This window comes from Ptychodera flava, chromosome 12 (genome assembly GCF_041260155.1).
Source record: "Ptychodera flava strain L36383 chromosome 12, AS_Pfla_20210202, whole genome shotgun sequence".
NCBI lineage: Eukaryota > Metazoa > Hemichordata > Enteropneusta > Ptychoderidae > Ptychodera > Ptychodera flava.
This window is the reverse complement of record NC_091939.1, coordinates 40,336,166-40,363,899: the sequence shown is the minus strand read 5'-3', so window position 1 is coordinate 40,363,899 and position 27,734 is coordinate 40,336,166. Positions and strand designations below refer to the sequence as shown.

Sequence of the window (27,734 nt, the reverse complement as noted above, 5' to 3'; positions counted from 1 at the left end):
GTCTGATCATCGTCGTAAACCACGCACCTCTTTACGGCAACAACTCAGCGCTACCCGTCGCGATTGACTTTTGCGTAGATCAGCGGAGCGAAAATTATTGCTCTGGCTCGCGAGAATGTCGTCTGATATACATTTCCGTGCGTTGTCGCCCCCGTATGTATCTGTTTCATTTTTACCGTACATGTAGGCATTTGTAATCTGTGGACTGCCTTGCTTTTAGTTGTATATCATTGTGTTTACTGCTAGCAGCCCTATAGGTACGTGCTTGATAGCTTGAATATTAAAAGCACTCTTTCATTCTGCACCTATCTTTGTCACACATTCTCTTGTTTCTTCCGCTGCTCTGGTCTCTGGAACTTCGCTTTTGCTTGCAAATGCTTTCTAGTTAATACTTGAGTTAACAACTGCAAGGATGTAGATGTATGGTAGGCTAGAATTCCATAGTTTTGCTCTTCCATATCTACGGAAGTCAGTGGATCACTGGAACCAGTCAGATGAAGACATTTCAGTTCATTCAAGCCGGCAAAATAATTTGAATTTTAGGCTTGATACCTCAGTTAATGGGCAGATTATTACATCAATTATTCTTGAAATGAATACTCATAAATGAGAACTAAACTTGTGCTTCTTGTCGTGGGCTGACTTGCACTGATTTGTAAGCTGTTATCCAATTGGTTAGCACAATCTTACCTCTATAATTAAACAATACAAATAAACTCCCTGTGAATAGTGACAATCGACCAATCAGATATAACATTACAAACACACTGCAGGTCGGCTGCTTTTCATCAATGAAATCTCTCACAAAACCTTGATAAACACAGAGTTTAACATTCAGAGCACAGAACAGAAAACAACATCGAGATATACATAAAACATACACACCAAACATGATAGACACAAAATATACCAACCAACAGAGAGATGGACAAAGACAGTCAGACACTGAGCAAGATTTATTGACACAATAATGCAGAACAAAATGAAAACAACAAACAAAATTTTTGGAATCAATCTGCTGCTTCTAGTCTGTTTGCAAGATCTTAATTGTGTAGCTTTGCAACTTCCTATCGGTATATGTGGATTTATTAAAAATGAATGGGATAAATATGCTATGTTGAACATACTGTGTGAGATTTAGCAACCTTTTCAACTGTAAACAGAGCAATCACTGCCTATACGTATTTCAAAATGAAAACAAATACTGAGTGATGTGTAATCAGTACATGTAGTTGAGAATGTCTGATGAGATCAGTAAGGCCCATAAAAAATTACAGTGTGTGGATAAACCCTCACAATTACAACGCATGCAAAATTAATTATTCAGAATATCATCATTTTCAAAGGAGAAAAGTATCTTGGAACGGACATAATCTAAAATGTGATACTGTACAATGCACTTTTATTACATGATATACAACCAAAGTATGGACAAAATCATCACAAATATGCTTTAAAAGATTTCCAAAATTGAAGCCTATGGTCCCAAACAAGGAACTGACATAAAATGATGGTAATATTTATGTATCCTGTTCTACATAAAATGAGATATTATCCCCTAAAATTTCAAACTTGAAATTATAGAATACTTTTGTTCCTTGGTTTCTTCCTTTGCGTCAAAACATCTAACCTAGTCTGCTGTTACTATATGTATATTTACAAGCGAGGCCATATGATGCCCTTACATATCACATCCAAAGTTTCCAGAAAAATAAACTCTTGGACTATTTTGATATCTTCTCCATTGATCAAATGGCTATTAATATTTTTGAAAACAGGGTAAGTAGTTGGATCGAAATTTTGGAACATCTCTCTGAAACATGGAGATATTCTTGGTGGAGTCAAGATATTGATTTGATCACCTGTCATGTATCTAGTGTAACAATCCAGAGTCCAAACGTATTTCAAGGCGGGAGGCGTGAACTCCATTCTGTTTCTAAATCTTTTTAGAAAATCTGAAGACTTTCATTATACACTTCAAACGACTTTCCTCATTTTCTTTGTCATGAAAAGATGGAAGCAAGCAAGGTACTATCTATGATCAGTAATCAAGGCGTAATACTGATAACTTTGCAAAACTCTGTTTCAAGTGAGCACGAACACTCCCATAATTCTTTTTTCAACTTTTTTTCACAAAGACTGTGGACTATTTATGGTTATAGAAGATCCTACAAGGTGTATTTGGTAATGCAGTGGTAAGTGCCTTCAAAAAGACAATTTAGGTTTTGCAACACTGTCAAAGAGTCATCGTATCCACCAACTCAATGAATTCATTACCTGTGTATTATGACAGGATATGAACTTATAATGTGAAATAATTATCATTATCTTCTAGTCAGTGTTCATGACTATGCCACCTTTTATTAGAGTGAAAGTTTCATGCAGGAACACAAATAATGCCATGTAATTCATTATAAAACTACAATAGTAACCTTCTGTCAGTAAAGGATTGTTCCCCATATAATAAACTTTGTTCAAGACTGAAATGCAATAGATTAGACTCAGAAACAACTTTACAAGGCTGTTGACATCAAGATCGCATTATCTTCTTCATTGACTGGTGGTACGACTGTTGATAAAAGGTGGAGTGGATATTTGACGAACAATAATTTCTGCAAAATATGCTGTTTCCATGGTGATCTATTAGTTACGAGCTGCAACATTGGCTGCTTCTTGGTCCTGTAAAAGGATGAGACAAAATAGTCAATTCTGTCAATAGTTTTGTTACTGTGATGTGCCATACTGATATGACATGAAACACAGCAAACTGATGTGAGAGTCACACCATTTACAGTCCGGACAACTGTCAGTGAAGTACACAAAGTACAACTTTCAGAATGAAGTTACATATCAAGTTTGAAAACAGACGAAATTGGCATTACCCACTGAAATGCTATTTCACACTCTAATACTAATGAGGTAATTGACTCAGTTGCATTTATCAAAATCATAAACCAGTGAGTGACAATCAAATGTTTATGTTATCTTAGCAGTTAGTAAATTGGACTGATTTATTTTTGCCAAAAACAAAACAATTTATAGATATTTCACACTGTGGCTTCTTTTGATTCATTCTTGACGTCTCTATACTGTTTCTGTGCAGACCCCACCTACTTGAATGATAAAATGCTTTATATGTACACTCAGGATTCATGTTGGTGCATATTTCTCGCATGTTCATGCAAAAATATCATAGCCGCATCCGAAAAATACATGAACACAGTCCATCTATCCATGGGTGGATAGAGGGACTGTGACAAGAAGCAGAATGCATTGCATACAGTGCAAAAGTCAAACCTACTGAAGGGCTGGAAGATCAATGATAGAGTTTACAGGGGCCAATCTGCATCAAGTACTTGCAGCTTGATGCTGTAAATCGATGTTGAAATCATTGGGACAAAAGTAGATATGTAAATTCGACAAATATAAGTTTTAATTTTACTTGAGATATTCTTCCATACATGAGCATGCAAGAGAGGGACACCCTGTGACTATGAGTAAGACTATACAGACTTAGTGATACTGAACTAAAGAACATTCATAAAGATTAAGATTATAAATACAAAGTATTGATTCAACAAAACAGAATATTCTTTATTGTAAATGTGTGTCAGGATTTCAATGTCACTGTGGAGTTGAATGGTTGATTGCATACCATAGCAGTCATATACAGGACCTGATGACGAAAGCTAACCACAACTTTGCATAGAGTGAACACAAGTGGCCAGGGTTTAGCTTCAGCAATGCATTTCCCTTAAACTTGGGTTAACTACTATCATTGTCAAGGAGACAGTTTTGAAAAAGTGTGAATGACATTCTATGTGTAGGTATGACTTCAAGAACACTAAAGAAACAGAAAATGTCTTTGGGAGTATTCACTGATCAGACGTAAAGTTGGCAATTGCAATGAACACAGCTAATATTCAGCCTACAACAATTTATTTGTAAATTTAGCGATAGAGGGTCTAACACAGACATTCTACCACTGCACTGGAAACAGTAAGTTGAACAAAGTTGGAAAATGATAGTGTTTTTGTGGTAATTTGATCAATATTCATTGATGATTCAGGGTAAAGTGTGAAATGCAAAAGGACAGTTAATAAACTACTGGTAGCAGTAAATGAAATTTGGAGATGATTGATTGGCTGTGAAAAGGTTAAAGGTCACACCATTCTGCATGCATTATGGGTAATCCTAGATTCTAACGGGAATAGGAAATTCCCCCCCTTAAAAATATTTAACTTTTATTAAAACAATAAGGAAATTGGATCATTTTTTTAAAATGTGAGTCATAAAATTGTGAAATACAACAAAGCAAACACACAAACACTTGTGTCACACCAAATATGTTACACAATCTACAAATCTTTACAAAACACTGCTACATATGCTTGTCTGAGATCATTCTTTTCCTACAATTTGGTATGTTTAAGTTACTTTTTCTGAAAAAAATCAATTGCTCTAAGTGTTTTGAATGATTTCTGTGGACTGACTAAATCTGCAATCAAGTAGAGCCTCTTTCTTTACAGCGTACATATTACCATATATAAATGCATATATCAAAACAGATCAAAAATGGAAATAGAAAAGTAATGTATTTTTCTTCACTTTCAAATATGATTTTCAACATTTCTACAATATTAGGAAAACTGAACCTCAGAGAAACATGATTTCACAGACAGGATAACAAATTTAATATATCATATAGTGCTGCTGTAACAATAACATGATACACAATACACAGAATTACAATAGATCAAAGTGAAATACATAAAACATATCACAAATTCTTCCAACTATATTTGTCAAAGGAGGTGACAGAGAAAGGAGACCAAATATACTTTGAATGCTGCAATCTTGTATAATATTCTTGAAGATGCACACAGTTTGGTTGTGACACTGTGGAGATGATACGTAGACTGCAAGAGTGTGGAGTCAAGAAGATAGAATGGAAATGTACACAACAAAGAAACCACTATCTGCTAGGCTGATGGTACCTATTGCGGTCACAGAATGCAAACGGACCACAACACACCACAGCAAAGCATTACACAGTATGGGTTGATACCATTATGATGGGTAGGGGTGAGTAGGGTAGAGTGAACTGTGTGAACTGAGAGTGGCATGTAGTGTGTAGTTTGTTTAAATGCTAACCTCCTCGTCCCATCCTTCACTCTCCCCTGCTAGCTGATAATGCTGTTTTCTAAGGTTAGCTAGCTGTCTCCTCTCCCTCTCTAGTTTGCTTTCCAATTCTAACACTTTCACTTGGGATTCCATCTCCATTCTCTTGGTATCCATCAATGACATATTGCTGAAATCCATGGTATCTGTAAGACGGAAATTAAAAGACAAAGAATTAGAACTAAACGCTATTTTTCTGGTAGAACAACTCAGTGCTGATATTGCTAAGAAACCTAGATGATGATGTAAGATATTTTCATGGTGCTGATCAGTTACAGGAAATGATTGCTGATCAGATAATCAAAACATAAACTCTATATTATAATTGTTTATTCAGCATAAAGATACCCTTGGAATGCTTAAATTATTCCAGTCCTAATTGTTTTGGGATCATCTGTACCATATGAAATGTAACTGTTAAACAAGCCATAACCCAGTTTGGTTGTGTCTGATGATATTCTTACATAATTGTCATTCCATGGATCAGTAAATTTCTCACCTTGCTCTTCAATCATTTGAGCACCAGTCTTTGCAGTGGCTACAACAGTGGCTGTAGACTCAGCTACCTTTCTTGATGCGGTCTGTAGAGGGGGTAAACTCTTACTGTCTCTCTCAGCCTTGACACGGCTAGCGGCTACCAGCTGGGCAGTACTGGCAGCAATCTCATGTGAGCATGCAATTAATTCCTCAAATTTACCATTGCCTTGCAACAACTTATCTGCGGTGTCACTGCAACACAAATCATAGAGACAAAGTTATCTGTTGTGTTCCTTTTAAAGTGAATTTGAAGCAGTGCAGTAGTGACCACCATGACTGAAGGTCTTGTGAGGTCAAGCGACAAACATCTGATGCTGCTAACGTAGACAAATTTTCGCTGTCATACTTCTTTGAAAATCGAAAATTGTATTTTTCCCAATGGACTTTACACAGGGATGGCAGCCATTTTGAATTTCAAATATCAGCATGTGTTAGGTAATTTGATCTCTAGTACCAAATTTTGCATGGTGACCCATGATTATTATTCTTGATTTAGTAAGATAACAGTTGAAAGTTTCATTGAGGAAAACACATCTTTAACCAATCTGATACCAATCTGATAAAGTTAACACTGTATACACATGAGGCTGGTCATAGTCCATATAGTTTCATCACTTTACACCTTCACTCCCACTAGAAACCAATAAATTACTATACAATAATGGAAAATGAAAACTGAAGCCACAAAAGTTAAATCACACATGTTAATATACTTGAGAAGCCACGATGTTGGCTGAAAGAAATATTTGACTGCCTGTCATATGATAAATAGACTTGTAAAGTGTAATGATACTTACACTAACACACTTGCACCCCAGCCGACAGCTTTGGATGCCGATATCAAGCCTTCCGTCCAGCGACTGTGTCTGGCGTAGAAATCCTTGGATGTTGATGTTCCCTGTCGACAAATCATACAGAGAACAATTAGAAGAATATATTCTGATCTGAGTTATGTGAAGATGAAGCATAATAGAGAAAACTAGATCTCAATAACAAAAACCAGTTCCAAAGGAGCATGAACTATGCAAACACATTCTCATTTGGAGTTGAAATTATTGCTGTTGACTTACCCTGCCATGTTCAACAATTTCACTTTGTAAAACTTTAGATCTGTTGATCAATACTTTGATGTCCTTCATCAGTTGTGTACAGGCATCAAGTATTCTCTCATTCACCTCCAGTCTGACACCACTGCTTTCTTCTCTTGATTTGTTCAGCATTTGCTGTAATTGGAATTACAAAAATTAAAATGTGTGTTATGTGGAGATGATGACTGAATTCTGAGAGTAGTGAAACATTGACCATATTTTTGTACAGATTTGAAATCCAACATTTCTATTGTATTTTATGAGTCACATAGCAACAGACCAGTTTTTACAAAAATACTGTTATTAACCAGTATGTCTGGTGAAAATTTGCAAGATATTTTGGATTGATTTTAATCAAAGCTTCGTACAGTCATGATCGTCTGTGAAATCTTATATCAAATTCTGCTCTTTAAAAGTTCCCAGCCTTTCCAAGAAGCATGTTTCAAGATATCCTATGTTGACAACATCAACTTTTGGATGTTTTAACACAAAGAATTATGTTTAATAGTTTGCATGAGGGCACAGTCTTAACCACCAACCTCAATTCTTGATACAGCTTCATCTACACAAGTTGCTGTTGTCTGCATTTCATCTTCCACTGTGTCACCAAGTTTTTGTTTTCCTACATCAGCTTCCTTAATCAGCAATTCCTATCAAAGAAACCATCAGGAATGTGTGTAATTGACCTTCAACTCAAAGTTAATCTATAAAACATTTGCTAAACAATTTAGCATAAGCTATAGACACATTCCAATACTGATATCATTATCTCAAATACATAATGAATTTGCAGTAAGGTTGCAATGTTACGAAATCTATTCTGTTTCTCACCCTAAAGAATATCAGTTAATGACAAGGCACTCTATGGATCACCAGATACAAGTTTTCATTGTTTCTAACACTACAAATTTCTAATATCTTGACATGTCAGTTTGCTACATGATATAAATTTCATCAAGGATTTGAAGTTGTCCATATCAGCACTATGAAGTACTTACTTCAGCCACTGATTGGATCTGTTTTAACACAAGCTGTATCTGCATCTGTCTGTCTGACACTTTGTCTTTATTGTTCTTCTGTTTCACTTCAGCCAACAATTCCAAGGCTTTCTCACCACTTGACTTGCAAGTATCCGATAATTCTGTGAAGAAATGACAGGTGAGACTGTGTAACAACAACTTGCAAATGTCAAATGTTGTCATTCATTGAACTATTCATAGACATACACTGGATTGTGTAGACAACAAATGTATGTCTTAACCTGTTCACCCCAATTCCCTGTAAACAGGTCCACAATCAATGTTGCTAACAATGGGTTTGGGTTAAACCATGGTGGTGAAAGGGTTAAAAACAAAAAATATAAATATAAAAAACCTACATAGAAATTTTGCAGCATAACTGACATCAGTGGCCATATTCACTGGGAAAATGAGACAAGTCATAATTGCAAAAATTGTTGCCATCATTATGAGTTTTTGCCATTTTGTACACCTAGAGTTCCTGAGCCATATCTTCATCTCTGTCCATGGTTTTTCTGTTTCTCTCTGTCAGCCAATCTGTCAAAGCTAGCCCAAGTATTTACATCAACAAAGATAGTAACAATGCACACATAAACTTAACAATGACTTACTTTCCCCTTGGTCTAAGGGTGCCATGTGTGAGGTGGCTTTTCCATGTAGAATGAAATCACTGAGTGAGTGTGAAAACCCAGCCACACTTCTGATAAGTGTTGATACCACTGGAATGGAAACAGAACGATGGTATCATTAATTTCAGACATTGATACTTGTCTCATTGCAAAGTCTACAAAGTGAAGGAAAGAATAAAAACTGTGATGTGAAATTCTGTGAGAGGTAATGTGCAAAACAAACACAAACACTGGTTGTTGCCATGTATGAGGTGAAAATATTCACCACAACTTGTCATGTGCACGAAACATCGTGACTGTTCTGATTCATCATCTTGTGTTATCATCTGTGAAGTTTGAAGGGAGACAGACATGATATGTCTGTCAATATCAGAGGGTAGCATCATAACCTTACCAGAGTTGTCATCTGCAAAACCATCATAACTTCTTTTGACTGAATTCAGAGATTGCTCCAATGATCCAAATCTTGTCAACAGATACTCTGGCAAGTAAATAACAATCCATGAAATGGTAAGTACAAAATATTGATGCCAGAACCCTGTTATTGCTTCTTTGATCAACAGTATTTTCTATTAAAGATCAGCACATGTAGATGTTATTTTGCATTTTTTCTACAATTGCATATTTCTGCAAATATTAATCAAACATCAGAAGATTGAGCTGAAGATTTACATTTTAGGTTTTTGGTAACATCATCAACCAACATAAAAATGTTATCTTTAGTTCTATTAAAAATCAACAATAATTATGAAAGCCAGATAGAGTATTGTATCCTCTTACAAATCACTTTTATACACTCCCACTCATACTCACACACACATCCACGCAACATACATACATACACACTCTCTCTCTCCCACACACACATACACACCTGCTGTACATGTGGCTGCTGAAAACTGAGGGTTCTCCATTTCTTCAAGTGCTTTCTTAATCACATCTTCAGCTTCTTCAACTGAATTCACTGTCAAAAGAATTTTGAGTCCAAAACTCAGTCACTCAAAACGTTTAATATTCTTAATAATGAAAATAAACACCTGTAACACATTATTACTGTTCACATAGTATATTTGCTGATGTCTTTAACACATTAATCTGGCTCCCTGCATGATATCAATGTATTACTGTTTACAGATTCTATTCATTTTGGCGTTTTAATCAACTTTATTATAAGATGCTCACCTCCATAAAACACGATAATTCAATGTGTTTGTATGTACAATCATAGTACATTTATCTAATCCTCTAAAATACTTTTTAAATCACCAATGAACAAAGATACTGTTTCACTCAGACAAACTAGTACATGTAGAATTGTACACTCCATTGCACAAACATTACACTTAGCATCCTGAAAGAAAAGCACACAAGTTAACTTCACCTAACACAGTATAGGAATCCTCTTCCATCTTCTTTTTCAATCTTTCTTCAGCTGCCTGTCTGTCAGCGATTGCTTTTTGTAATTCTGCTGCTTGTCTCCTCAATTCATCTTCTGACATGGTTTTCTCTGATACAGTTTTCTCCAATATTGCCATCCTTTTCTTCAAATCATCCTCTGCAGCAAGTCTTTCATTGACTGTCTTCTGCAGCCCCTCCTCAGCCATTTTCAGTCCCTTTTCTGTCACAATTTTAGCTTCCAGTGAATTTTGTAAATGATCAATTTCTTTCCTGTAAGTGTCCTCTGTTTCTGACTTGACTAATAATGTCTTTTCTAAGTCTTCATTTTGTTTGATCAATGCTTCATGAACCGTTTCTTTCTCTTTGACCGCAGTCTGCAGCTGTTCAATCATTTCCTCTGCATCTTGATGTTTCTTATCATTTTCTTCTGATATCTTGGTGACAGCTGTCAGTTGTTTGGCTGTTTCCGCATTCTTTGTTGGTGTAATAAAAATATGTACTATTACAATTTAAGGTGTTTTGAACAAAAAGCAGAGTTTGATGATCGACTATCATATGATTACTGACTTTTAAAGACACTGATACATTTTTGTGCATGAAATGACAATTAAGGACTAGGGAATTTCCCTATTATTTTATGTCATGTTCTCTTACAATAGAAACAATTTTATGATAAACACATTAGTTGATGTCAAAGTTCAAAGGCCACTGAGTGTATTTCTTTTCTCACCTTTCTAAGCAGTTGTAAATGCTCTTCTCTGAGACTGGTGTATACATCTTTCATTTTCTTAAATTTCTCTTCATTGACTTTAGCTTTTTCTGCAAAAACAAAGACATTCATGAAACTCTATTACAGATGATGCATTTGTGTGTAATATATTTGTTAAAATTTCCTTCCTTGAATACAACAATGTTGATTAAATTTGCCAAATATCACTAGACATAATAAGAGATATCCCAAACACAAATATATCCTACTGTGGTTTTACGACTTATCCGGACACCAAACTTGCTAATTACCCAGCAACTTCGCTGATGATATTGAGACTTTGATCAGTAATTACCACAGTAATGGTAGAAAGCAACAGCACTAAAATGGCAAGCACATTCAAGTATTGTAATATTCTATTTTGTAAAATGTATTCATTACAAACATATCAGTGCCAACATTATCTACAGTTTTATGTCTGTCTTTGAAGTTTTCAAAGAAAGTCGGTAATTGAAATAATTTCAGCAAGCACAAGATAACACTACTGCCGACTGGTAAACAACATCAAAATAATCAATTTGTACATATTGTTGAATTTTTCACTCTGGGAACATGAATTATTTTGAAATCACCTATCATTGTGTCAACTTACTTTCAAGCTCTACAACTTTTTCTTGTGGTACTTTACTTGCCATTGCGGTGGACTGCTCTAGCTGTTTCCTTAAAACCATTACTTCCTGTTTACAAAACAATATTACAAAATATGTACATTACCATACTGAATGAAACTTTCAATCTGTACAGTATGGAGATAAATGACATTGTATCTTTTATGTGGTATATTATGTAGTCAAATGAGATCATATCATAGTCTCTTGTACATTACTCAGGTTTAATTCCTTATCTGACACTGATCTTGATGTGCACTTGATGGTCTACCCATGATACTGACAGGTTCACAGACCCAACATAGTATTTCACCAAAACTTGGAGCTTATAACATTTATCTAAGTTTTTATCAGTACATTTAAATATTTCTCTGATTGTGTACTAATGAGAGCATATTTGGAAACATTTTCGCCCACTGTGTCAGAGACAGCAACACTGAAAGCTATCTGAGGAAACAAAGCCAAACACTACATATCACATAGTAGACCTGTCCTATTTTATGCACATAAATACACACACACACACACACACACACACACACACACAAATACACACACACACACACACACACACACAAATACACACACATATACAGACACACAAATACACACACACATACACACATACAGACACAGACACAAATATACCCATTATTACATAGACAGGGCTAACCTCCTCTCTTTGTTGAAGTAACTCTTCCACATTCTCTAACTTTCTTTTCAAACCATCGATAAGTCTTTGGTCCACATCTTTCATCTCATTCATCTGTCTTCTCAGAATGGCAAGATCTCGCCTGAGTTGTTCAATTTCATCATCCCTGAGTAAAACCAAGAACATATTGTTATCAAATGATATCATCCGTAACTGAAGAGATACTGATGACAAAATCAGAGAAAAGTTACAGAGTTACAAACAAATGTTCTGTCCTAAAAACTTTGTCATAAAAAGTTCAGTTTTGAAGCTTTGAAAGCAGCATCCCTACGATACGCACAGTTTCAAAGAACTTGGAAATAGAACTGTTTACATTTTTTTTTGTCACTGATTAAAGCAGATTTATGCCACATTTTTCTCAAAACAAATTTTGCAGATGCTATGAGCTTGAGTCAAAGCTCACTGTACACTTGAAATGTATGTCTGGAATTACTTGCGCAGTCCTAAATCCATTTCTTGACATTAATTTTAAATCACTGACATTCCCATCACATGGACTGACAGTCAATTTCAGCACAGATTTCAGAGCTAGATTAAATGTACAGATCGCCTCCATCTATGCACGATGGTTTTCATTAGCAACAATGGTTGTTGAAGAGAATATTTCAGTTTTCTCATTATTATTATTACAACGATCATCAGATTTCACTTTTACAGTTCAACAAAGCTTTGTGGAGTGTGGACAGCATAAAAGGAGTGTTCATGACGTCTCTTGCCTTTCATCTCTGGCTGGTTGTGGGAATGGTGGTAATGGAGGAGCATGCTGTCCATTGGTAGTTGCACCAAAGTTGTCGTTTTCAAAGATGTTGGCAACTTTTGTGTTGTCACTGAAGGTGTCGATGCTTTGCTCAAACATGACCAGTGTCTCATCTACTGGAGTCTGGTATGGATGAAATCATGTCAATGTCAATGTCATACATACTATTGTTATGCAAATTTTATGCTGTTCATCACTGCTACTAGTATCAGAGCAAACCAAATGCAAGGTCACATGTCAGTGTCACTGAGAGACGTCCACTCCATTGTTGGACATGCAGTGCTACCCACAAGTAAATAATCCTTCCTTGGAAACATTCAACAATAAACATCTTCAAAATTCCATTTGTTGCCATTGTCAAATGATGACCTTAAAATCTATCTATTAATCAGTTGTTCTTGCTTTTAAAATTTTCTTGTCAATGTAAACATTGTGCTAAGTATACAGAGTATAGATATTCAATGCATTCGGCAATAAATTTTCAAAGACATGCAAACACAAACATTCACAAATAAAAATCATAGGAGCAGATCTAACACCTTCACCCCTTAACTGTATCTCATTCAACATATCAAAATAATAAGGGAGTGGACCTGAAGAATTCTATTCCCACCTTTGACTGGTGTGTTCAAAGTGCTTGGTTCAGTGAATGGAAGAGGTGTGGTGTGTTTGCTGTGTACAGACTTGTACACCCAGTGATCTGTGATTGGTATCATGCTCTACTGACTGTGAGAGTGATTTGTGTGACTGTAAAACTAGGTTATACCATTTACTGAAAGGTGGGGTACTATCTCGGGTGATTGAAGAAATGTCTCAACCCCAAATACTTTAAAACTATGAAGATGAACAGACAAACATCACCTGAAATATTGGTGGAATGATCCATGGCTAATGTGATTATAATTTTAATAGGATCATTCCATTATTTTGAAGGGGTGAAAGAGTTTGAAATGCTACCTGGGATGGGGTGAAATGAAAATGAAGTGATACTGACTCTGCTTTGACTGCTGGTGTTACTCACTGTTGGACTTTCTGGTGTCATGACGCTGTCAACATCATCATCGTGCGCCATGACAACCACCGGACTAACATGAGTGTTGTAATCTGAAGCTATCAAGAAGTTTGGTGGGTTCTGAAAAATATGAGGAAACACATATTACAAAGTTGTAGACAACATATTTTGTGTCAATATTCCTTGTGGTCTCTATCAATAATTCATTATTCCTCTTTCAACTTAGGTACCTCTTTGTCATCATAACCTGAGACCATACTGGTTTCTAGTACAAACACAAAATAAACAGTCCGTATTTTATGTTACCAATTGTTCCTTAAAATTATATGTAATGCACAGCACAAAGTTTCATTGGTGTATGAAAATTTACTTGACTAATAACCAATGAATATAGTCTTTTCAAATGCTGTGAAGAATGAGCAGATATAAATCTGTAAGACTGTCAATGGTTCTTCTCTGAATTTCTCTGACAGTGAATTTTTGTTTACAGTAACTATTTTGCTGAATTAGTGAAGAATGTCTGTTTGACACTTACTGCTGGAAGAGTGGGAACTTGAATAAGTCTTTTGAAGTATTGCAGATTGCTGGCTTTACGAAAGAATTCTTTCAAGGCTTTGAATTGCTGTCGGAATCTTTCCCTGTGTCCTGACAAGGTGTCTGGTGGAAGACCTGATGTAAGACAATAAAACATCATTAACAAAAGCCACAAAACTGAGTTACAGTCTGTGTTTCGATGAAATGCTTTCTCAGTCAAAAATAAACAGAATATTGACTTAAAAAATTTGTCTAGTTATAATGTAGAAGAACAGCACATTTGTGATAGTCATATTGATCGTTTATGGACAAAAATTCAACAATATAATGAACGGTTCACCTGTAATTCTAGACATTGTGTAGATCTCTTAAACATAAATATCATACTTCTTAATTACTCACTTACTACCTACTCAGTTTCTCAAACGTGAAGCTAGGTGATACCGATAAAATTGTTTATCCAGTAGAACTACAGAATATGATCACAACAATCCAACATTGTAGCAATGCCACAGCCTAATAAAATCACTGAAGACACTTACAGGCATGTAATTTGAAGAGTATCTTCACACTGAGGTCGTAGAGGGCGCTAGAATCTTGTATCATGGGTATCAGAGGAGCCAATCTGCACTGTCCAGTGGATGTCATGGAGTTTGATCTTGCCGGATCAAATGAATTGAACACTGCAAAGTAAATGTCAGAGATAATTCAAAAACACTGGTCAACCTTGGTATTTACAACTGGTGAGGCAAATTAGTTATCTGTACTGTGTGGTATTTTTTGTGATAATGACATATCAGAAACTACTGTTCAGTATTACAGATAAGTGACTTACCAGCATCTTGGGTTGCTAGGACAGCATCTAGGTAATCAAAGAGTTCAACTGACAACTGAAAACTGAACAGAAGAACAGAGAAATCTATTTAAACAAACTTAGAAATTTCATTCAACAAATGAACATAGGATGTGCGGCAAATATCAAGTCCTTGTTCATTTCATGATTTACAATGCAATGTATTTTTTACTGAAAGTGACCTTGTTGTTGCCTTCAACAGAGCTTACAAGTATGGCAAGAACTTCAATGATGACACAACATAAACAGACCAACTCTACCTAGCCTGTCTAACAGTCAGTCATATCACTGAATTGTTCAGTCAGCCTTGCAAGGCCCTGAAAGGTAGCTGATATGAGAGTCTGAAGGTTATCCAATATGCCAGTCTGAAGGGTATCTGATATTTATCTGAAGGTGGCTGATATCATGCCATCCTACTTTTAAGAGACGTCTTGGAGTTACTTACAAGTATTGACATCTCCTTCAGCAATCTGATCAAGTTCATCAGCTGACATCTGAAGATTGCCAGGCATTTTGGGATTCTGTCAAAACAATAATAGAGGTACAGTCATGGGCATGTTGTCATAGCAACACACCAGGTATATTCTGAGACGTCCACCTACTTTGTCTGAAAAGTCTACAAAATTGTAATCTGATAAAATTAAAATTCAACAATTCCAAGATAAGAATCAACTTGATCCTACAAATGGCAATGTCACAACCAAGGGCAGTTAGACAAGCTAATCCATATCTAAAATAATCAAAGATGTATAACAGGTACTGAAACATGAATGGGATACTTCCCTGTGGATTACACTGAGAATTAACAGAAAACCCACTTCCACCATCATCGTTCCAGGAAAGCACTGTAAATGTCTAAGTCAAAGGAATTGGCTTCAATGGTGTGACAAATTTTGTTGTCACAATGCTTCATTCAGTGTCATTCATTTTCACATGCAACATCAGTATTAGTAAACAATTACGTTGGTTCAATATTTTGTTTTACTGCCAACTATCTTGCTGTGGTGCCTTGTCTCACTTACAAAGGACAGTCTACAAAGCTACCAATACACTATTACTATCTCCTCACACTGCATCCTGTAGAAATATTGGCCATGGAACATTTAGCTGCTATGATGGTGACTTTGCCACCCTTATCCTGCCAAGTTCATGTGTCACTATCAGGTAAAATTGGTTAAAACCAGTGAAGCATAATATGTCCTTATGTTGCATTTTAACAATGACCTGAACATTTGAAGGCCCCTGAAAACACCGATACTGATGTAACATGATTTAAAAACCTGCTATAGACATACTATGCCAATTTGGTGAAAAAGTATGGTTTTTGCCAAATATGGCTTTTTGCTGGCTTGACAGATTGGGAAGTGTGACTGCTTGGCTGGGTAAGAGTTAAAATTCACACTAATATTTTGGATGCCTGCTCAGAAATGAGAGAAAATGATAGTATTGCTCCATTTCCAGATCTCATAAGAACTTATCAATCAGACAGTAGTGAATGGAATCGCATTGTGACTGAAAACATTTCTTAAAATTCATTCCAATGTAAACGACACTCCAAAATATTTGAACTGAATAGCAGAGAAAGATATTCAAAGTTACACAGAAAACAAAGAATTATTTAGATACTCACTTTCAAATGAAACTCTAGTTTAGTGATAATCAACAAGGTGTATGCTGCAATGAGTTTACCATATCCCTCTTGTAGATGACCCTACAGAGATAATTACAATCATTGTTTAAATCAGTTCAGAAAAATCAATAGTGCACTTATGTCTATAGAAAAATTTAGTCCAATTGCAAAAACACCCAAACTGAGGTTTTGAAATGACCAGTGATGTGAACTGCCTATATGTTAGAACTTGATAATTGTGTAATCCAGTCTCTTGGGAGCTCCTTACTAGAAAAGTTCCATATTAGATGGTAAAATTATACTGAAATTGTAGCTTTTGGCTTGAGAATTCTCTGTGCATTGTCAATCGATCTGATCAGTAAAAGGGCAAACACACTAACTCATTACAAGTGTGATGTATGCTGTAAATTGAGAGGATAATTCATCCATTCAATTCAATACTCTTGATTCATTGAACACAGGCCAGCAATAAAACTTGGTGGCAAGTAATGTACCATTGAGAACAGTATTGATGTTCTACAATGAAGAACTATGGGTGATATGTTTAATTCCCACAATGGAATTTGTCAATGACTGAAATATATGATGTATTTTACAGAATTCCTCATTTCTATCCTACCTTTAGGGACAAATTCAGAATATCGGTACCAAATTATTGTGATCAGAAAGCTAAAGTATTCCTATCAATACAGTGCAAGTAAATCTACATGTAGTTCATATTTGACAATCCCTGTCGGCAGTACCATAGCATAACTGTGGTGGTCCTGCAAACATTTCTGTCACATGAATTCCATAAATATACAGCATCCCCCTTTTCAAACAGATCAGAGGAATACGTCATTCCAGGGCTAATTAAAATTGATAGTACACTCTACCACATTTCAGATCAGAGGATATGCTCATCCCTAAATTATTATTTTCTTTGACGGAAACTCTTCACCATGGAGTCACTAGTAATTTGTCAATAATGTATACCCAGTTATTAGAAGCGACAATTAATTCTGCCTGATAGTTGTTCAATGATGGTTAAGTAGAAAAGTGATGAAAATGGTGTCATTTGCTTCAAAGGAATAATGAAGAACATCAATGTCTATTTCACTCTTTGCTAATTTCACAAGTAAGATGAGGTGACATTCAGTTGATATACATTGCAAGAGTGACATGACATGATACTTACCCACATCTTTCCAAGGTCTTCGATGTGTGTTTTGTATTTCTGTGAATCTGTCAAGGCCTGGAATAAAATACATGTAGTATTACATCATTGTCTCCAGGCAGCAAATGCCATGGATGGAAGACCTCTACAACTACTTGCTAGCTTACATGTACACCTCTGGGGAATTTTAGAGAACACATTGGAATAGACAAGAATATGGAATGAAAAGAAAACCAGCAAGTCTAGAAAAAGATGAGAAAACTTCATCTCGTGATTTATCCCTCAAATTCTGTAGAAATTTCTGGAGGTTAAAATTCATATGTCTGCAATATGTTTTTCTATTCTGCATATCTCAATCATTCACTACAATTTATACTTGAATTGGTTAAAATATAATAAGATATGGATGAGCGTTGACATCAAAGCTTTGGGCATTGCAATGCATGTAATCAATTACTGCCGCAGTAATTGATTACATGCATTGCAAATACATGGTGCCTAGAGTAGCATACAAATAGAGTAAAGTGTACTGATACGCTTACAGCGGCTTTGATCGTTTCATCAGATATTTGATCAATGCTGGTTCTGTCTCTTCAGTAACTGAGATATTTACTATTCATCAATATGACAGATGGAAAACGATAATGCAACAAGGAAACAAGGCAAGAAAGACACTTGTACTCTGACGTTTGTTGAAGATACCAGTGGCTACCATGGCAACAAATGAAACACATGCTGCTGTGCCATACAACTAGTATACTGCTTGTTGAAAATAAATGTTTGCCAGCGTGGAATGAGAACACAATGAGTATCTACAAATAAAATTTAATGATAAACACCAATCAATATCTGATATGGCTGTATGGCCGACTTGTCAATTATATGTACATGTATTTGTAACTTACATTTGGATGTCCTTCACGGAGTACTTTATGACACACATGGCAGAATTTCCAACACACTATAGGATTTCCTTGAAGTGGAAGTTTACCACATACAGACCAGTACGTGCCAGCTCCTTTCTCTTGAAATGTACCAATAATGGCACGTAGATTGCAGTCAAGGAAATCAACACCCAATTCTGAACGCTATCTGAGCTCTAATGGAACCCTAGCTGTTTACTTAGAAAATGATATTTCCTGGTGTAAAATGCCAAGCCAATATGAACACCAATTGTAAATTATCATAAAGAGGGGGTGATATTCTCAAATTACAAGTTCAAAAGAAGTGAAAATTCACATAACACACATTTTGAACACTGCATCATACTGTACGTGCATAACACAACTTGGATATGAAATGAATTTTGATTGATCAGCTGTTACGTCAACCAAAGTGGTAACTATATTGTAATCATTTAACAAAATGGATTTTTCATGTCGAATGGACATGTCAGATAATACTTCCTGAATGAGGTACGTTATTCATTGGGAAATTCTAGTCCTTCAATTCATTATAAAATATCCAAAAAGAAACTACGCTGAAATGTTACTAACAGGGTGATCTCAAAAGGTATAAAGCCCTTGGTATTTGATGTTTTGTATATATCTGTACAAACAGTGTTGATGCAATGGTGTGATGTAAGTGTCAAGCATATCGTCGCACTGTACCGTACATGTAAATCGTGGTTTGAAATTTGCTTTGGGAGCCAAAAGATTTATCTGTGGTGAATACAACTGCTTATGCAAGCATTGCTTTCTTCATTCATTCTGTATGAAGGAAGTACTGCTGGATATTTTCCCATCCAATCTTCCAGCATGGTTTCCGAATGATGATCAATTACATCTAAACAGTATAGAAACTGACATAGACTGCCACTTAGTATGTAACATATCTGACATGCACGAATTCTCTTTAAGAAAACAATGGGAAACCCTTGCACATCAAATGCATTGGCAGAGGGCTGTGTAGCCTAGATTCTATTTGTCCGCTTGTCTCCGTACCTCCGACCCACTCCACTGGGTCAGAGGTACGGAGGCAAGCGGACGAATAGAATCTAGGTTAAGGGCTGTGACACTTGGAAAAAATCTTCAGTTGATTCTGGAGTCTCAATAATCTTGCCTGCAGTTTGACAGCTTATTGTCCCTACACTCCAGCTTGTACTTGTACAAGAATGGTGACACTGTACATCAAACATAAATTCATCCAATATTGAAAGGATATTTCTGCAGTGTTTTTCTTTGACTGGTACCTCATTTGAGTTGATAGCTTTGTTAATACTGGTGGTCTGTAAAAATGAACACAAAGAAAATAATCATTATTGTTTACTTGAGTTTACATACACAATATACTTTTAGCAAAATCCATGTTGACAGCACCTGTTGTATGAACAACTGATGTCTGTTAGGCTATACATGTATTTATATGTTGCATGTACAGTTTGTGATTTTCATGTTCAAATAAATTGTGTGAGTATCCGTAATATATGTTATATTTATAAAATGTATGATTTGAAAGGATGACTCCCTGTAACGCTGACAGTGTTTTTAGTGACCATGATCTGGCTCCTTCCAAATACTTGTAGCTTTCTACATAAACTACACAACTTCACTGTTTGAGGTGTCAGATATAAAGTTGACTTGAATCCAAGAACATCGTTATTGTGCAATCTACTTTGACACCTCTGAATACATGTAGGTACTTGAGACATCTGTTGTTTGTTTCAACAGCGCAAAGTGCATCACACTTTTCAGATATGCAGTTCAGTAACCAGTTTGCACAATATTGAGTAATGTATCTAAATTGTCTTTGCTTCAGAGGGCATCAATGACATCAAGCTCATATTACCAAGGTACTTCCATGTACGCCTATGTTTTAATGCCAAGAATTCAGATTATTGTAGTGAATACCACAGAATCCAGTATTTTTATGATGGTACCTGTCACAAAATCAACCATTAATATGGATTACACCATTGTTACACTGCCTGCCCTTCAATATCTTTATCTGAAGGACATAGCATTGTTATTCTTATGTAATCCTACACAGTATAAATCGTATCTTATATACTAGTAGGTCATAAAATCAATTCTGTAAATTTTTCATGATGATACGCATGAACAAAGCTGCTTTGTTCACTGTAATACAATGTTTGCATGGTACATTTCTGGGATACATACAAATGTGTTTTCTAAGAAGACATTTTTGGATTGAGAGACTTTTTCCAAATATTTATACTGACAGATTCTTGCATTGATTCCTTAAATTTCAAATACCTTTGATGTAACACTCAGTTTACTAATATCTTCAAGCATTTGGTATTTAGATATGTGGATAGGATACTGTATCCCTGGGTACAACTCTCAATCCTAGCATTGTATTGATGTAGTGGTAGGATACTGTGAACACAGACCTGTATGCAGATCTCGAGATACATCTACATGTATAGACTCTCGCCAGTCGCTTGTACTGCTTGGTTTTGCGTATTGGCATAGCTTCCGGTATTTGCTGGTACAAGCGAGTCCTCGTGCCTTCGGCACTCAATCTTCGCGCCTTTGGCGCTCGATCTCCTACTTTGGATTGCTACCGCACTTTAATAAAGTCAATCCGGTCAAAGAAGGCACGAGGGACTATCAACAGTCTCGTGCCTTCAGCACTCGATCTTGCGCCTTCGGCACTCCGGCTCGCGCCTTCGGCACCGATCGCCTACTTTGGATTGCTACCGCACTTTAATAAAGTCAATCCGGTCAAAGAAGACTGGCACGAGGGACTGTCAACAGTCTACTACATTAATACAGTATGCAGCTTTGCTTGAGAAACATACCTATACACATATCAATTGTGCTGTTACTGAACTTGTATATGTTACCAGAGTAACATAAACAGAACAATGCACATCATATTATCCATTCAATTTGAAAATTCACCGAATTTTTTTTATGTAAAAAACAATGCTCCATAACCGTGATCACAATCTAAAAGATATCACACAAAGTTCTATCCACTTGTATGAAATGCTTTCAAGCTGTAAGATCTCATTCCCATTGCAAAGTCTCTCCAACATTCCGGACATGGAAAACAGCTTTTTCTGCCTCTCTGAATGAAATACAAAACCAACAGAGACCTTGGAGTCAGTTCAATAAACATTCAAAACAGCATACCAGTACTGTGAACCAGACCATGCAACGTGATTACTTCACACAGGAGACACAATGTGTAGTCAGCTATACAATGTATACATTACAAGTAAACGTCTAGCAGACATCTTGATAGCAGTCAAAAACGTTGTACACAATTAGTAATAACCATTTTGATCTGTATTCCCTCGTTCTGAAACAAAATCACCATACCACGTACCGGTATAAACATAGACCTTACACTGTTTTCTTTGATACTTCTAAAATGGAAGTTTCACAAACATTACTGTAACATGTATCTGAGCTTCTAGTATGTTTACCATAACCGAACATCAGTAAATTACTGTTACTTTAGTAAAGATCTATCTATGGGTTGCTACAATGAAGTTTTTGAGTTGTTCGAAGAAGAATGGCTATATTGTTAGCAATTTTGTATTTCGCATACCCATGTAAGAAATGTGTACTCAAAATAAAATAAAAATTTCGCATATCATCTTCCTAAATTTCAAACCATAATTTCAAATTACTGACATGACAAGACGCTGACCGCCTTGAATATTTCAACTCGGTAATCTGTATCAGATGTTGTTCTATGAAGGTTTTGCATTAGATACTTTACCCAAACAGTACTCAATTTACAGTAAACACTACTTGTACATGGCAGATTTTCAGACATAACAATTTCCTTCTGCTTTACACAGTTTTCTCACCAAAGAGCCAAGTACATAACCCTACAGCTGATTCCAACGTTCATCACTGAATGCTTCATAGCATGTTTGTTGCTGCAGAAGATATACATTTTGCATTATTTGACCTGGCTGTTCACATGTATGTACCAGTATTTGACAGCCACACTTTCACACTAGCTGTAGGTATATGGTCCAGAAACTTTCCATAGTTTTGATAAACTACCCCACAACTTACGTAAGCTTTAGACCGCATACCAAAACAACAGAGTTCATTTTCAAGGCTATAATATTTCTCACATTCAATATCACATTGAGAAATTTATTTAATTTTTCCATGTCTTTTTCAGTTATGCAGCATGAAGTTACTCGTCCCTCAAAGCAATTTAATCATCATACTATTTACACTTCCAGAATTACAGCTTTACAAAAGACCTTGTAGAGTGGAAATATATGGGACTTGGTTGACAGGTATACAACTGTTACCCAATAAATTTCCCTTTCCGATAAGTTGTTCTAAAGATAGTGAAGCCTAGTAACAGCATTTTCTTTGTTCCGAAAATTTTCTGATTTGCTGAACAACACTAAAAAAGAGACTACTGATAAAATGCCATACATTTGAAAAGAAATCAATTTTACAAACTGATTTTTAAGCAATCAAAAGTGATGGTTGCTGACAAAACTGCAACCAGTATCTCCAGAGATCCCATTGATGATAATCCTACCAGTTTCTGTAAAGCCTTGACACTGATCGCATTGCTATTATCCTTGTCACCAGTTCCATTCTTCTTCTCATCAACACGCTCCAAAGCTTTGCTGACCACGATCTGAGACGTTTCTTTATCACCAACAACATCCTCTTCCAAGTCAGAGTCAGGTAGCTCTTCCAATCTTGTCCTTCTAGGCATGTTGAGTTTCAATCTTGACTCCACAACAAATGAAGGACTTCAAAGGCGCAAGCGAAAGCTGCTGTCTGGTGATCTTCAAACACAAATGTCTGAGCTCCAGGACCCGGCCAGTCTTCTAAATAATTTGTTATCAGCTGTATATGATTACATAAACAGAATGTATCCTATGCTGAGGGTTTCCTGTTTTGCTGTTCTTTCCACCTTCCAGCCCAGTGCATGGACAGTCTTTACAACCTACACTATATTCAACAGCAGTGAACGCCACAGAAATTTCATAACCTGGTAACTGCAAAAGATGGCTACTCTGTGATCAGCTGGACCAAGAATAAAGAACACCAGGCATGTGTTATGACATCACCATGATACAAAGCTGCTGAGCAGTAACAGATCAACTGGCAAGGAAGAGACCAGCGTCAGTCAACTGAACTGATTTGTTTCAGAATGGTGCCAGGACTTGCAATGATTACACGCACTCAAATCAGTATGTTTGTTACCTCATAAAGTTACTGGGTACATTATACTTGTAGAGGGGCAACTCCCCCTTTGGCTGTGCATACGGTATTTTGCATACATGGTATGCCCACTGATGATTCAGGGATGTACCTTTACTTTACGGAAGGCAAAGTTAGACCTTTGTGTACATGTCAAGGCAAAAGCAACAAATTTAGACATTTTCTTGACACCTGCAGATCTTGTTGTTATACCAAAAATGACACCGGTCAAAACTTGGCATCAATGGGATTGAGTGTTTGGTGGCTGCAGGTGTTTGGTTTGCCATAGATCACTTGTACACAACGTATGTGTAGATGTACAATGTGGCTTCTTCTTGTACCATGAATTTTAATATTACAGAGTTCAAGGGTGATAGGTATCCAGTTTTAGAAAAATGTGTGAACCACCACTTTCTCAAAACTGGTTTCTTGTCACTCTGTGAGTTCTGTAATACATGCATTGTAGTGGATGACATATGCAGTATGATATACTACTACTTTAATATTTCAGTAGCTGTATTCTTTCCATTTCAACATTATCTTTTTGACAGTATTTTTTGTTATTTTCTTCTTTGAGCAAGGGTGAACATACAAACCACTACACTGTAGTTGTAAATATATACCTCTATTACTTACCAGCATGACATACAACAAACTTTCTATGAATACAAATAGAACACCTTTTCAATAATACTGATCCCCCTATGAATGCAAGTTGAACTGTCCCTGACTTCAAGAAAAAACCCTGAGGTTCTGTGGAACCCCACTGAACAATGTAAATTTACAGACACTGAGATAGTTTTTATTCTGTTTATTTCACACTCAATGTGGGTGTAAACCAACCTCAAGGTTGGCAGTAATTGTTTTCTGTCAGCTTGTCTAGATGCTAGCATATTCACGTACCATGCTGTACCAGTCATCTTAAACACAAGCAAAACACGACTACAAATGGCATGTTGCATCTGGGAGACAGGGTTCATACACTGCAGTACACAACACCATTTCTGGCCTTTAATGTCACACACAGGAAACCTGTATTTTCGGTGTAAATTAAGTTGTTTATTTTACTTTTTAATCTTACATGTTGTCTCAATGGTAGACTTACCGTACCGTGTTCAGAAGTAGTAAACACTCTACTATTGCTTTCATCAAGAGTTTTGTATCAAATTTTATTCCAACTGGCCGACTGTTTAAAACACTGCTCATTATTACAAATAAATTTAAAACTGAAATCCTTTTGAATACCACTGGGTTGGGATCTATAAAATCTCTAAACATCTAAGTTGTTTTGGACCTACATCAAACATGGAGTTTACATCCTTATACTTTGCAGAACTATTCCACGTTTAACTTGTTTAAGACTACGCAATGAATCAAAAGATGCATTCCTATGTCAAGTAAACACATCTGTATGTCTTTCACTGTTAACGATACAAATGTATGGTTTTCACACACAGCATGACTACATGTACAGTAACGTTTGAGATGACAAAAGTGATCTAGCTAACATAAGACACGGATTGTTTTTTGTGGAGATCGGAAGGATATTCGACATCACGTTCTTTTTAATACTTCCACCTCCGTGATAAATATAGAAACACATGTAAACAGCGACACATGTGGAATCAATGTAAGTGTCAATGATGAAAAATGCATGTGTACAAGTATTCTTGCACACAACAAGATGTTGATAAAGCTACAAATCTGAGCTTCTCATTCATTTTGTCTCTACAATATAAATTACAATATTATTATTATTATACATGTATTATTATATGTATCTCTGAGATCTTATTACAATATTGTATGATTGACAGAGTTGTCTGACAGTATAACACATGGAGTTTGTCATGTGTTACATCAATATCTGCTGGTCAAAGAGCTGCATATTTCAGTTATCACATGAAAGTGTGTGCAATCCACAGCAACTGTCACATAAACCCAGCTTACATTTAACTATGATGTGATATAACTGACTACATGTACATGTAGTCAGTAAAAGCAATAATGCTCATCCTTGGTTTATGGAAGATAATGATTTGTCTGAAAGCACCAAAAAGGCAAAGTGGTGTTCTGTTCACAAATTCAATTGTCTAAATATGATTGTGTTGAAAACTGATCACCTGACAGGAACCAAAGATGCTGTATATTCAGTTGTCCATGTACAAACAGTCTCTGTAAAATATGAAGCTGAATTATAATTAGTTCCTAGGGTTTACGGCAGAATCAAGAAATTGAATACAGAATGGACTCCAAACACATTACGCAAGTATTACAGTACATGTACGTGTACATGTCTCTTTAGCAAATTGCATCTTATTATTGAAATTAAAGACGCCAATTTTCTGACAGAGTTCATAATACATCTACTTGTAAAACATTTAGAAAGCATGTCTGTCCTTCAGAGAGGCAATTTCTTTGGCCACATCCTGGCGGCAAGACTCACATCCTAGCAGCAAGACTATCTAGCTGAGATAATCATAGAATGCAGTCTAGACGGTACATCTAATTTCCTATTCCACACCTCACTGGTTCTAGTAGAGCTGATTGAAGGATATCACAGATGGCAGTGATCAGAAATTTACATGTACAGCAGATGTTTTGGATCGTGATTGATTCTAAGATTTTCTAAATACCGGTAATTGTAGCATTTTCTAAATATTAAGAGGCCAAACATTAGACTGCAACCATGCTTAACATTATCAGGCAAATAAATACTGTTACAAATGTTAAGTACACCCTTGAACACTGATCGAAATTGTACAAGGATAAGCCTTCTTCCAAAATATACGAAACAAAATATTGATCAAGCCTAGGATTTCCAATGGAATACAAGAACCTAGCTGCATTGTGAAATAAGCGACGTTAGATGAGTTTATGCATTTTACACGCCTTATTCTCTGTTACTATTGTGAAAATATTGTTTTTGAGGATTGGCAATATCTACATCTAGGCATAGATCATTGAGGGTCTCTGTGATGTAGATAAAATGAGAACTACTGTCCAAGGTAGAGTGTGAAAGCACTGATTTACATGTATGTCTTATATCAAATATTATTATTATTATTATTATTATTATTATTATTATTATCATCATCATCATCATCATCATCATCATCAAATGCATATTGTGTATATTAAGTGACTGAATATCTCCTTGTAACATTCACTGCAGTAGCTTACTGGATGATTGATGTGAAGTTGGATAAATTTTTAAATTATAAGTTCATCACCTAAAACCATCAGTGTAAGTAGTATACATGCAGGGCTCGAAATTAGCAGTAGTCCCGCGTCCACAGACTACCAACTTTTCCCTGGGGCTGCCAAAATCCATGAAATGGTAGCCCACACGGACTACCAAAGACCGGGACAAAATTCAGTCAGTAGTTTGCGTGCAATGTCCAATATCTTAACTGACGTACTTGAATGACAGGCATTGGAAGTGATGGTCATTTTGATAATGTTTCAATCAAGAGCAATATGTCTCCTCCCTACAGAAAGCCCATGGTCTATTTTCATCACTGCTACAGTATGTCCAGTCTCCATGTGCTGAGAAGGTCGTAATTGTTGTCATGACAACTATCAAAATTTTCATACAACTCTGAGAATGAAACAAGTTGGCAATAGATCACCGAAGTTTTGAGCATCGCTGTTGTCCATTGGGCCAAAAAAAGATTGTTTCTGATCACC

At 36.1% G+C, this 27,734-nt stretch overlaps 1 protein-coding gene across 1 annotated transcript; it reads right to left on the bottom strand.

Annotated features, from left to right (window-relative positions):
- Positions 1-943: 943 nt before the first annotated feature.
- Positions 944-23,665, bottom strand: LOC139145873 (huntingtin-interacting protein 1-like). The gene is made up of 25 exons (XM_070717297.1): positions 23,371-23,665; positions 20,047-20,110; positions 18,789-18,931; positions 17,905-17,961; positions 16,728-16,808; positions 15,539-15,618; positions 15,080-15,141; positions 14,787-14,927; positions 14,246-14,379; positions 13,693-13,830; positions 12,658-12,821; positions 11,903-12,047; positions 11,214-11,298; positions 10,583-10,671; positions 9,836-10,325; positions 9,329-9,418; positions 8,849-8,935; positions 8,437-8,544; positions 7,805-7,947; positions 7,346-7,456; positions 6,789-6,941; positions 6,516-6,616; positions 5,681-5,910; positions 5,155-5,327; positions 944-2,679 (listed from the first exon to the last, which is right to left on the bottom strand). The coding sequence occupies exons 1-25, from the start codon at positions 23,551-23,553 to the stop codon at positions 2,644-2,646; spliced, it is 3,288 nt and encodes a 1,095-aa protein (XP_070573398.1). The 5' UTR covers positions 23,554-23,665; the 3' UTR covers positions 944-2,643.
- Positions 23,666-27,734: the final 4,069 nt, after the last annotated feature.

Coding starts and splice junctions, on each gene's coding strand:
- LOC139145873 (XM_070717297.1), bottom strand. CDS start 23,553: ATGCCTAGAAGGACAAGATTGGAAGAGCTACCTGACTCTGACTTGGAA. Junction 12,822..13,692: donor ACACCAGCAGTCAAAGCAGA/GTCAGTATCACT, acceptor CATCCATACCAG/ACTCCAGTAGATGAGACACT. Junction 9,419..9,835: donor GGATTCCTATACTGTGTTAG/GTGAAGTTAACT, acceptor TTCTTTTGACAG/TGAATTCAGTTGAAGAAGCT.